A 13,134-nucleotide genomic window follows, 5' to 3' on the forward strand; every position below is an offset into this window, starting at 1 on the left:
AAGGCTAGTTGTGGGAAGTATCTGAGAAAACCAACTTGGCAAAAAAGATGCCATGATTTCTTTCTTTCTGTACCAATTCTCTTCATGTTTTCATTGCTGTTAGCATGGCCATATACAGTATTTAATCTTTCTTGCTTTTTAAAGTTGTGATTCAAGGAGCTTGTTGTCTTTTGTTAGCCAAGTGAAGCAGTGGTGGGCTTCAAATGTTTTTACTACTGGTTCTGTGGATGTGGCTTGGTGGGCGTGGCAGGGGAAGGATACTGTAAAATCCCCATTCCCTCCCCTCCCCACGCCACTAACCTGCTTTCCAGCTCCATTTTCTTGTGCAGGGCAACCAAAGAAGACCCAGCCGATCAGCTGGGACTCAATGGGAGGCAGAGAAGAGATGGGTTGGCGGGGCCAGTCAGAGGTGGTATTGGCCGGTTCAACGAACTACTCAACCACTACTGGTTCTCCAGAACTGGTCAGAACCTGCTGAATATCACCTCTGAAGTGAAGGAGAGAGACTGATGACAGCTATTCTTTCTTAGCCTTTCCTACCGTGCAACACAAAATGCCATTTCCAACTGTTACGGGGTGAGTTGACCTTTCCAGCAGTTGTCCTCCCATCAGTATCTCTCTGAAACTTATGCCATCGTCAGAAGCAGTCCTGTAAGAAGTCAGGAATGGGGAGTTTGGCTGTTGTGGTGTGGGATACAATCTCTTGTATACTGGGAGGATTTCACTTCTTTCAGTTCTGCCTTGGCATTAAAACTGATGTGAAGAAGTTGTAGGTCAGAGGTGTCAAACTCAATCGGACCACAGTGTCATGCCCCTGTTGGAATCTGATTCGGGGGGGGGGGGGAGATTGAACAGCTGACAGGGAGTTGAAGTATGGCTCCAGTGGCTGTGGAAGAAACTGGGGAAGGGCACAGTGTGGCTGGGCCTTCAGAGGAAGACCCAGGGCCACCTCCTCTTCATTCTAGGGAGGAACGGAGAAGGGAGCAACGTGAGTTACGAGGGCTACGGGGAGAAAAGGGCCCTGATTCCCTTCATTAGCTGCAGCTGGGACAATAGGATTTAAAAAGGGCATTTGTGCACAGTACCTTGCTGGAAGCAAAGTGTGAATTATCTTTCTTCGTCAAGTCTTATCTGGGTTCCGCTGTCCTCTCAACTGTATGTGTTTTGTTATCTTTTGACGTCTGCAATTCCTTATCCTGCCCTGTCTCGTTAAATATTGCAGCGTGGTTTGTGTTGGTTTTTATTTATAATTATAATTTATATGTACTTTGGATTCAGACTGAATTTCTTCCCTTTAAAAACTGTTCTTGGGACAGTTTTTTTCTCCAGCTGATGATAATTGGACATTGGGGGCCAAGTTGAGGTATTAAAGGGACTTTACTTACTTTTATGACTTCGTTGCTTTTCTGCCACGCCCTAGGTCATCACACATGGAGTGTTTAGATCTGGCCTGCAGGGCTGCCCTGGAAGCATCAAAGGACCAGCCTGCAGTGCCTCTGCCAGCCAAAACAGAGCTTGGGAGGCAGAGGTGGTATTCAGCAGGTTCTGACCAGGTCTGGAGAACTGGTAGTGGAAATTTTGCATATTTTGTTCAACCGGTAAATACCACCTCTGACTGGAGATTTTGCAGTATCCTTCCCCTGCCATGCCCACCAAGCCACACCCACAGAACCGGTAATAAAAAAAATTGAATCCCACCACCATGCACGGCCCTCCCAGACTCCATTTTGGGCTGTGATGGCCTCCTGCACCCCTCTGCCAGTAAAAACAGAGCTGGGGGGGAATGTGTGGCCCCCTGAGCTCCATTTTTGCTGGCAGAGGGCTGCTGGAAACCATCATGGTCAAAAATGCATCCCCCAAGCTCTGTTTTCGCTGGCAGAGGGCTGCAGGAGGTTGTCACAGCCGAAAACGGAGCTTGGGAGCCCATTTTCACTGGCAGAGCGCTTGGAGAACCGCAGTTGCCCCCCCAACCCCAACACGAGTGACGTCAACCTGGCCATGCCCCCCCAGTCCCTCCCCAACCCTGATGCGGCCCTCAATGAAACTGAGTTTGATACTCCTGTTCTAGGTGGATGGAGCAAAGAGTGCTCTTTCTGAAGCACAGCTGTCAGGAATCCAGCAATCACCCTAATTAAATCATGATTCTTGAGCCAACCTTCAAAAAACTTCAAAGGACTTATTAGAGACGATCTACTGGCACTACCCTGTATGAAGCCAACTCCTGCATACATAATTTACAGTCACCTGTGACCCTGTTTCCCGCCTTCCTCCTGGGTGTCTCATCAACCAAATTCTCCAGTTGACCATGTTCATAGGCTGGGTGTCATCAATCACATTCTCCAATTAAATATATTCGCAGGCAAAAGCTCTGGTAGTTTAGTTACAATCTTTTAATGATAAGAATTGGAATGTATTTTTGCTTTCAAACTGCTGCACTACTCTTCCAGATTTCCTTCCCCCCACCCTTTTTATGGCAACTACTAAAACAGGCATAGGAATGTTTTATGAGTTGACAATAGCATTCTGAGGGGAAAAACTTGGAAAAAGCCCAGAATTTAATATCAGGAGAAGCATATACTTTCTTCAAAGTCTCAAGCTTCCTGTCATAAAAAAATTGTGATACCCATATGGCTGTGAAGAGATACTTTGCAAGTGTGTGGGCAAGGCGAACCGAAATATCTTAAGTTTAGACAGAGGAGGGAGGGGAAAAACGATTCCCGCTGTTAAATGCCAAACGTCATGCCGCCCTCAGATTTTTTTTGATTGATTTGATTGATAATGCAGATGGCTTCAAAAAAGACCTGAGCAAATTGGAAAAACAATATTTTAATGCAGGGGTCTCCAACCTTAGCAACTTTATGTTCTGACCCAAACCTTGTTCCAAGGAAACAAACACCAAGCAGAGGTAAAAGAAAAACCTTTTAATGATTTTTTACGAATTCTGTTCCTTCCTGGTTAAAAGGCTGTTTCAAACTAATCGTCTCTGATAAGAATGAGCCTTGCCAAGGTTGTGCAAGGCTGCCAAGAACAGTAAAGTTGCCAAGAAGTATTTTAAACACAAAGAGTCTCCAAACACCAACCAAGATATTCCAAACGTCCACGAGACTCGAGTGCAAAAACTTCTTTGCTTCCTGCAAAGAACTCCCGTTTCTCAGCTGGCTTTTATCTCCTCAGGGAGGGGCCATTACCTTGCAGCCTTACTCCCGAGTCACCCATACTGCTGTAGCTGCTCTTTCCTTCGAGCAGCTCTGTGCACACTGGGCACAGGCTCCTCGGGGGCCTCTTCATCACTGCTGCCAGCCTCCACAATCTCCGAAGGCAGCACTCCACTCCCTGATGGTCCTGGCCCCATCCCTGCATCACACACAGGCCCATCATCTGAGTCCTCGCTCTCCGAGCCCTCAGCCGTGCGCACCTGCTGCCAGCGAACCACAACACTTTAAAACTTGTGGACTTCAACTCCCAGAATTCCTCAGCCAGCTGGCTGAGGAACTCTGGGAGTTGAAGTCCACAAGTCTTAAAATGGCCAAGGTTGGAGATCCCTGTTTTAATGACTGCAAAGGTTCTGAGGAACATGGTGAGGAACAAAACAAGCCCTCGTGTTGTATGCAAGAATGCACTGACACAGGGTCCCACCACCACCCCATCACCACGTTGTTGTCGTCATATTTGTACAGGCAGTCCTCGACTTATGACCTCAATGGAGCCCAAAATTTCTGTCGCTAAGCAAGATGGTCCTTAAGCGAGTTTGAGACCCGCTTTACAATTTTTCTTGCGGCAGTTGTTACGCCAACCACCGAAGCTGTTGAATTAGTCACACCTTTGTTACGCGAACCTGGCTTCCTCATTGCCTTTGCTTGTCAGAAGGTGATCGCATGGCCCCAGGATACCGCCACTGTCATAAATATGAGTCAGTTGCCCAGCACCTGAATTGGATCATGTGACCATACGGTTTGCAACGGTTGGATGAAAAACGTTCATGTCACTTTTTTTGAACTGTCACTAAATGAATGGTTGTAATTTGAGGACTTCCTGGACTAAGCAGGAGAAGATGAATTTTTGACTTCCCTCTTTGTCTTCTTTCTTTTCTTCCCCTCCCTGTTTCATTTACCCCCCACCTCCTAAAATAGATGGTCCACATCAGTCTGGCTCCCAATTACTCGAATGTAGTTTTATTTTGCTCCTCCCTCTTTGAATAGGAGATGGGAAATGCAGGGTCTTGGCTCTCAGGGTGTCAGAAGAAAACGGCGACCTCAGCTGCTGAATACGCTGAGAATGTAACGCTCAGATACCAGGAAACAGCTCTCAAGTTTCAACCCAGGTATTCCTTTTTGAGTCTGGGTAGCTTCTGGGGACAAAAAACAGGGGCTGATTTATATGTGGTGTGTGTGTGTGTGTGTGTACACACAGACACAGACACAGAAACACACACACACACACAGAGTGGTGGGATTCAGCCAGTTTGCACTACTTCGGGAGAACCAGTTGTTAAGTTTCTGAGCAGTTTGGTGAACTGGTTGTTGGAAGAAATCATTAGAGAACCGGTTGTTGAATTATTTGAATCCCACCACTGTCTGTCTGTCTGTCTGTCTGTCTGTCTATCTATCTATCTATCTATCTATCCACACACACCACACACAGTGTCTCAGGCTCCAGTTGTAACAGAGAAGTCCATGGAACAGGAGTCTGTGTTTCTCTTCTGACCCAGGTTCGTCAAATGTACTGAAACACAAGCTTGTTTGAAACGCAAAACCTGTTTTAATGCAATACTGGGAATTACTTTCGTTTTCCAACCAGAACTAATTATTCACAGTTCCCCAAGATAAGCCCACACTTGTCAGTGCTGGGGAATGCTGCCAAAAACAGAAGTCGCCAAAGTAATTATAACAGAACCCATCCAAAGTATCAGAAAAAAATGACCAGAGTACACAGAGCTTCAAGAAGGACTTGGAATCTAATTGAACTGCTTTGCTTCCTGCAAATATGTCATCATCTTGGCCTGACTTTTATCCCTTATGGGTCAATCACCTCCGAGCCTTACTCCTGAGTCGCCCTTTTGTCTTAGCTGCTCTTGCCTTCTAGCATCTCTGTGCACACATGCACTGGGAACAGGCTCCCCTGGGTCCTTTGCCTCGCTGCTGCCAGACTCCAAAGGCTCCAGAGTCAGCACCCCACTCCCAGATGATCCTGGCCCCATCTCTGCATCAGATGCAGGACCCTTGTCCAAGTCCTCTCCAGACTCCCTGACTGGTTCCCGTTCTTCCTCACTGTCTGATTCTGCTGCCTTCTGCACCGGCTGCCAGCGAACCACAACAGTTTCTTTCTTTTCCAGATTTCTCTCCAATTTCATATTCAGGCGAGGTGATGTATTATGTTCTTTGTAGGTTTCCACACAGAAATATGAAATTGGAGAGAAATCTGGAAAAGAAAGAAACAGAGACTCCTGTTCCATGGACTTCTCTGTTACAATTGGAGCCTGAGATACTGTGTGCTTGAGAGAAAAACATATGTATAAAAAACTCTGAATGAAAAGGGGAAAAAATTAATCTTCTTTGAAAATCGTGTGAAGACATAATGATATGTCAGGGAAGAAGAGGGTGGAAATCTTGATTTCTATCCGAATAGACAGTCTGGGCTTTTGGAGTGTTACAGTAAGTCAGAAATATTAGCAAAACATGAAAAGAGACACAGACTTTCCAAAAGTGCAGATGTTAAAATTTCTAAACTGGAAGTTTAGAAGGGGACTTGCTTATTCTACCTCACACGGTTATAAACCAGTGTTTTTCATACTTAGTAACTTGAAGATGCGTGGACTTCAGCTCCCAAAATTCCCAGCCAGCATGTGGTCCATGTCTATTCAGCTATGTCTATTTGGAAAACTAGCCTACCAGGAATGCTCAGGACACTCTTCCTGTCTCTGCTAGAGAGGATAAAATGTAGCTGAGTGGGGTGATCACGTGAGAATTAAGGAAAAAGAAATGTGCAGTTTCATGTCAGATTTCCTGCCCCGTTAAAGCTGGCCTCCCTTTCATTCATCCAAGGTTTTTCCTCCTTACTGATGAAGCAAGCCGGATATGATTCACAGGGTAGATAATGAGGATTAAGAAATCACAAAGCAGATCAGACGGTCAAATTTTAGCTGGTGGAGGTGTTTCTAATCCAAAGTGCAGTTTATCTGGTGTTCATTTGTTTTGGAAAGTATTGGCATACTGCTTTTAATTAACATCTCCCTACGATACATAATTCTTCACTTCATATATGACATTACTGAAGAGTTGGAGCTTCATTAAGATTAGATTAATAACGTAAGGAATAATTACAGTGAACACATTTCTATAAACTTTTAAGGTTTAGTTTTATTTTATTTTATTGTCATTGCACCTCGTACAATGAAATCAAACACCATCTTCAGTGCACATCATGACCAGGAAAATAAACACAAACAAACACCCTTCACCCTCCACACATTGAACTAAAACCCCCCCGACACCGCACCAACACTGCACTATACAGCAGTATTCAAAAGAGTTACTGCCCTGGGATAAAAGCTGTTTTTCAGCCTATTTGTGCTGCTGTTTATTATCCTCTACCGTTTAAGCTTGGGACGTGGTGGCTCAGAGGCTAAGAAGCTGAGCTTGTCGATCAGAAAGGTCGGCAGTTCGGCGGTTTGAATCCCTAGCGCCGCATAATGGAGTGAGCTCCCATTACTTGTCCCAGCTTCTGCCAACCTAGCAGTTCGAAAGCACGTAAAAATGCAAGTAGAAAAACAGGAACCCCTTTGGTGGGAAGGGAACAGTGTTCCGTGCACTTTTGGCATTTAGTCATGCCGGCCACATGACCACGGAGACGTCTTCAGACAGCGCTGTCTCTTCAGCTTTGTAACAGAGATGAGCACCACCCCCTCGAGCCAGGAACGACTAGCACATATGTGCGAGGGGAACCTTTACCTTTACTTTTAGATGCATTAAAGAGGTTCAGGAAATAACATTCATTTTCTATTGCCCAACATTCCACTCCAATATTTTTTTGAGTGGATCCCTCTGTCTCCTACATCTGCTTTTAAAGAGTTAATGCAAAAATCCATAAATGGGTTCATTTAATGGCCCCAGTTATGTTGGTTGGCTGAAGGGTCTCTGATTCTCTGATTCTCCACTTCCTGTTTTGCAGGACAGATCAAAGTGCATTCATTTCACCAAACGATGTCCCCGAACACCTGCAAAGGCTCACTGAAGTAAGTCCACTAGAAGCCCAAAGATGCTTGGCTAAGAGGGCATCTTTAAGCTAATCAAAGGAAGAGAAGACGGTGCTCACATGTGGTCTTCAGGCATCAAATAATGATCTTGCTTGGGCTGGGATTCTGTCAAAGACACAAGAGGATGGTGATGTATGTCAGTGTTTCTGAACCTCAGCCATTTTAAGATATGTGTGCTTCAACTCCCAGAATTCCCCAGCCAGCATAGCTGGCTGGGGAATTCTGGGACAAAGTCCACATACCTTAAAATGGCTGAGGTTCAGAAACACTGATGAATGTGGTACAGTCATGTTGCTATCATTATTGGGGTTTTATGATTTTATGATATTCTTTGTTAACATACTGTACATACTGTGTAATTTATTAAAAATCACTTTTCTAAGCTGCTCAATTTTTTGGGGGGGTTGCTAAAGTGGCATTGAAGCACTTGACTTTTGTGCAATTGGGCACATTTGTATTGTGGTTTGATCATCCAAATTGATGGTCCCTTTTTGGGGTGTATATCTGTGTATTGTATAAACTGTGTACTTGATTTAGATGCATAATTCATGCGATTCTAGCAAGGCCATGATTCGATTTTCATTCTGTTCTGAATATTGAAATGCTTTTGAAGATGCCAAAAACTTTTTCAGTCTCTAAGATATTATGGGATGCCTAAGAGTGTTTTGTGAATTTTAGAGAAGGGAGAAAGGATGTGCAAAACTGGAAGAGATGAGTAATTAGCCTTTGTGGCTGATAAGAATAACAAAATAAATATGGAAAGCCATTTTCCAAGAAAGAATTTTTAGGAGATTTTTCCTGGCTTGGTTGAACAGGGAATAACCAACTGGAGATTGTTAAGGAAACATCTCAGTGGAGACAATAATTGCTTCTATTTTGGTTTTTTGGGCATAGAATAGCACCCTCACTAAAAACATATCTACAGGGTTCGGTGGGAAACATGTGTAATAAAAAATTCTATTGTGATAAAAACTTGCTGTTGCAGGACAGCAAAGATTAATGAGTTTAGATCATGAAGGCTGTAGATTAAATGTTCCCTTTGGACAAACCCTCCTTCTTTGCTGTTCTCCAAAGTCTTCAAATATTCTTCTTGAACTTAGGGCTTGAGAAGAAAATCCACAATATGCTCTATGGTAACCTTAGGAGTGTGCCAAGGAAAACAAACTAGTTCTGCATTTTTCATGAACTGCGAGGTTAATTTGCATGTGCTTGTTTTGTAGACTTCAAATTGTGGACAGCCACATGAAAACTCCCAAGTAGGTTTATAACTGCTGAAAGTTAAACAAGTCTTGAAATTTTGAAGGGAGCATTAACAAATCATGCCCATGTCTCTGGACTTAAAAATGGAAGTGGTGCAAGAAATTGGGAATCAAGAGCAGGTCCAAAATGAGTACAAGTTAATTTCATGGTAGCTTTCTACAAGAATCTGAACTACTAACAGTCAAGGCAAATTAGCAATAGATAAGAGTTAATGGAATTCAAGGTATGCTGGACTTAGGTCTCTTTGTCGATGCGAAGGAACTCAAGACTAATGATGTGTTTGACCCCTCCTTCGGGCTCAGCCTGGTCTCTCCTACAGAAGCTTTTGATATTTTTCTTAAAACAAACTCTGAGAATCTTAGAGTGCTTATATCTAACTCTGAGGACTTCCTATGCTTGATTAGGTAGAACTATGGAATAAAGACACACAAAGGCCATTTGGCCCATGAATAAGATTTTGATTATTTCCCTTGAGAGCTCCAGAAACCTCTGCAGTTAAAATCCCTTTCTTCAGATTTATTATAATCCACATGTCACACTCATTTTCTTCTTATTGAAGAAGGAGAGGGTTTGAGCCAGGATACAACATCCTTTTAAATCTATTCTAACAAATAATTCAGAATTGACTCTACAAATAGCACAAGATGCTACACCCCCCTTAAAACTTCATCACACTAATTGAAGTTATGTAAAAATTGTATTGGGGGAATATAATGACACTATATAAAACATAATACCACTTGTGGTAGCCGCGCCCAATTAGTTCTTTATTTTTGTTGAGGAAAGTAGAAATGCTTTCGAGGAAATTGGGAAAGTTAGGCAGCAGTCTTTTCAGTGATTCATTCTAAGGCAGCTCTTCCTCCATTTCCATCATAGGTAAAATGATGCAGCATTAGAAATGAATCCAGCACTAGAAATGATTGGTTGCAGTTGCATTGCATTTGCATAGCCCCAGAATTTGCTGGGAGGAGTGGCTCAACAACAAGCTAAAGAGAATTGGAACTACATCCAGTAGATCAGGAGCCCCCAAACTTGGCAACTTTACAACTTGTGGACTTCAACTCCCAGAATTCTCCAGCCAGCATAGCCGGGAGTTGAAGTCCACAAGTCTTAAAGTTGCCAAGTTTGGAGACTTCTGCAGTAGATCAAGCTACCCATTTGCATAGCACCAGAGGCTGAAGCCAACTGTGTAATTGGCTTCACTTGCATCTTATTTGCATAGCACCAGTAGGGTGGTCTTTTGTAGAATCCGGGTATTCAAGTCTGATAAATCAGAATTTCCAAATAGTGAGGTAGCCATTTAGGTATTGATCCAAGGGCTCCAATCACAATTGGGATAATAATAATTATTATTATTAGATGCAGGAAGATGTGTTTTCTCTGAATGGAGAACTTATACATAGCACTTATTTCCATTCTTTTACCATTAGTTTCTCAATTTGCTCCTCCTTATTTTCTTGGGATTGATGAGAGCAATAGGTAACCCTTTCTTTCTGGAATGACCAATGATATCCTCTAATTTGGACAAGATTATGAGACTACAGTTTTGGGAACAACACTGTTCACTCGGTCTATGTTGAATTCCTTAGTATCCGGACGTCTTTCCGAGGGATGATAAACATGGATGAGGGACTCCTAACAAACCTGGGGTCAGTTCTATGGGGTAGACCAAATGGCTTCTGGATGGCTTCCTCAAGGTCACTTCCATGGGGCTCCGCACTCACTTGATAGAGGAAAAAGGCAAGATTTTTGTGTGAAAGTGCATTGATGGAATAATACGTTCTGTGTGAAACCTGGGATATGATAGCCAGAGAGAACACAAGCAGATAACTAACCTTGCTTTCTTGGACTTGCCTATAGAAAGGGATGACAAACCGCTTGTTTTGTTCTGGAGCGTGAAGGGAAATGCAGACTATGTCTTGGCCCTTCCAAAAATGGAATATCTCCCGCAGGGCAAAAATAAATGGAACCTGTCCTGCAGTTCTGCAACTGATCTCTCTTCTTCTGCGTTTTTGCTAAACCAGGAAGACAGTCCTCAGCTGGTGGCTTCAGAGGAACCAGCCTCTTCATCTGCCTCAACGAGCATGAACATTGACAGAGATTGTGGCCGTGGTAAGAAAACCTTCGGTTAATGCATGCCCTTGGCTTTTCGTCATTAAAGGTCCCTGGAAGCCTTTGAATGTGGTGCCGTACATGGGTGAATCTGCCAAAAGTGACCGAGTTCAGGCATTATTTGAGAACATAAGATCTATTACTGCTTAGAGCAGGGGTGTCAAACTCAAGGCCTGTGGGCTTGATTCAGCCCATGGGGTGCCTAGATCTGGCACATGGAAATAGCAAAGGACTGGCCCATGGTGCCTCTGCCAGCAAAAATGGAGCTCAGGAGGGCTGACCACGCCCCTCCCGAGCTCCGTTTTCGCTGGCAAAGGGTTGCAGGAAGCCATCACAGCCAAAAACGGAGCTCGGGAGCTTGTTTTTGCTGGAAGAGCGCTTGGCCCACCACAGGCGCCCCTGACACGAATGACGCCAAGCTGGCCATGCCTCCCTTGCCCCCCCCTCAAGGTCAAACACAACCCTGATGTGGCCCTCAATGAAATTGAGTTTTGACACCCCTGGTTTAGGGCATAATAAGGAGGAAATAGTATCTAATTTTATTTGGGTCACATAAACGCAGCTGGCTTTAGGAAACAGGATATATTGTAAAAGCTCGATTCCATCCTAACAAAAATTAATTTATTTTAATTAAACAAACAGATCAACACCATATACATATACATAGAGAAATACATACATACACGAGGTGCAACTATGTTTCTTAAATCAACCTTCCATAGAATGATTAAGACACTCAAATCCTTTGTTTTCCTTTGTATTTGGGAGATCCTATCGTTAGGATACGATAGGATGTCCAAGGTAAGCATTGGCCCAATGTAACATTTCTACTCCTGCTGCTGCCATTAGCCCTTCTCTGTCTCCTTTTTAGAGGGTGTATCAGCCAAGAAAAAAATTCTGGGAAGGGAAATATTTAAGGCTCTTCAAACCATAGCTCAATTCTGAGGCCAGATGAAGTAACAATAGTAACATCAATAAAAAGTCAAAGGTTAAGCTGGACACTGGATATGGGTTTGACCCAGTGCTTTAAATGAAAAGGGTCTGGAAAAGCATCCCAATTCCCACTGGATGGATGGGCCTAGGTGATTCTGAAGATCTTTCTTTTTCTTTTTTACCTTTCCTACTAAAGAGCCAAAGTGGCAACGCTGAGGGCATTGGTGTGTCCAGGGGAGAGCTGTAAGCTTTGCATCTGGACCATATCACAGTTTCTTGTAAATATATTATCACTTCCAGTCTGATTTTCAATGCATCTCTTGCATACAAACTTCTCTTTCAATGCTTAATTAAACTGCAGCAGGAATTAAGTGCCAGCAGAGTCCATGCTTCTGTGCCAAAGACCCATCATTCAATTCTTCACATCTTTAAAAGAAAAACAGAAGGCTGGACAGAATTCTTAAGGATTGCTATTTGCTAGTGGGATGTTTTCCCCCTTGGCATTGAAGTACTGGAAAATATTTATGTAAAAGAAAGAAACTCTACTTACTTTTTCATTTAAATCGACTTTATATGTGAATTGTGCAGAGTTGATTGATCTATGGTCAGAAATGATAGAAGCTGTCAATGCAGAAACCATGGGAACGAAAGCAAAGTCAGGTGCATTGTTACGCCTGCCAGAATGTTAAGTCTTTCAGTTTCTTTAATGAGACTTATTAATTTATGAAACATTTCATAAATGTTAGCTATTTGGTTTAATAAATCATTCTGGCGTACACATTTTATATCGTGAACAATTTGTTTTGCATGCTTTATACATTTTGGCTAAATGGTTACAGGCTTCACTTTTCTTATAATTCATGTTTGATATTTTGATTGGATCAGAAGAAACGGGTCTGTCTTTCCAACCGTCCACAGAATTCCTCCATTTGGGTGTGTGTGTATGTGTGTGTGTGTGTGTAAACAACACAAGATCTAATAGTTATAAAAATGGGAAAGGAAGGAAGGGAAGGAAAGAAAGAAAAAGAAAGGGAAGGAAAGAAAAGAAAAGAGGAAGGTAAAGAGGAAAGAGGAAAAGAAAGAGGAAAGGAAAGGAGAAAAGAAATTCAAATAAGAGGGCATTAATAACAATGGCTATTGTTTATCTTAGTACACAACACAAATTAGTAGAAAGGAGAGAACAATTAAGGCGAAAAATATGTAAAGCCAGTAAATAGCATCTGCTGCTGCTTTGGATAATAGTGTAAATAGAAAAAACACTGTTATTGTTTATTTAGTGCCTTTTTTCCTCCCAGATGGTACCTTCCATTTGCAAAAACCAGAACATGGCAAAACCTCCTTCCAGCGTTTAGCCTGGCTACATATTTGGCAGCAAGAAGTGAATCAGCTAAGATGAGTTCTTAAATCTGCAAACTGATTCCAAGAGTTGTGTCAATTGCAGTTTGTCACTGGTATCAATTATACTTTCCTTAGCTGACCCTAATCTTCAGGGGGAGGACATTTTGATTCTAGTCTGTCATGCCTCTGTTGGAATCTGATTCGGAGGGGGAAGCTGAGCAGCTGACAGGGAGTGGGAG

The 13,134-nt window shown here is 42.9% G+C and overlaps 1 protein-coding gene across 7 annotated transcripts in view; it reads left to right on the plus strand.

The window, feature by feature from the left end:
* FAM13C (family with sequence similarity 13 member C) overlaps positions 1–13,134 on the plus strand; it is a 47,973-nt gene that overhangs the window by 8,315 nt on the left and 26,524 nt on the right. For 6 of the 7 annotated variants that reach the window (XM_087963830.1, XM_087963831.1, XM_087963832.1 and 3 more), the window contains 3 exons: positions 4,200–4,321; positions 7,168–7,231; positions 10,537–10,624. In XM_087963830.1, the coding sequence (XP_087819956.1) occupies positions 4,200–4,321; positions 7,168–7,231; positions 10,537–10,624 (274 nt within the window). Of the gene's footprint in view, positions 1–4,130; positions 4,322–7,167; positions 7,232–10,536; positions 10,625–13,134 lie in introns of all 7 variants that reach the window. The other variant, XM_087963834.1, reaches the window with a different exon arrangement.

The sequence above is a fragment of the Notechis scutatus genome, chromosome 4 (genome assembly GCF_049901735.1).
Source record: "Notechis scutatus isolate UNSWTSFEM ecotype Mainland chromosome 4, rNotScu1.2, whole genome shotgun sequence".
In the NCBI taxonomy this organism is placed as follows: domain Eukaryota; kingdom Metazoa; phylum Chordata; class Lepidosauria; order Squamata; family Elapidae; genus Notechis; species Notechis scutatus.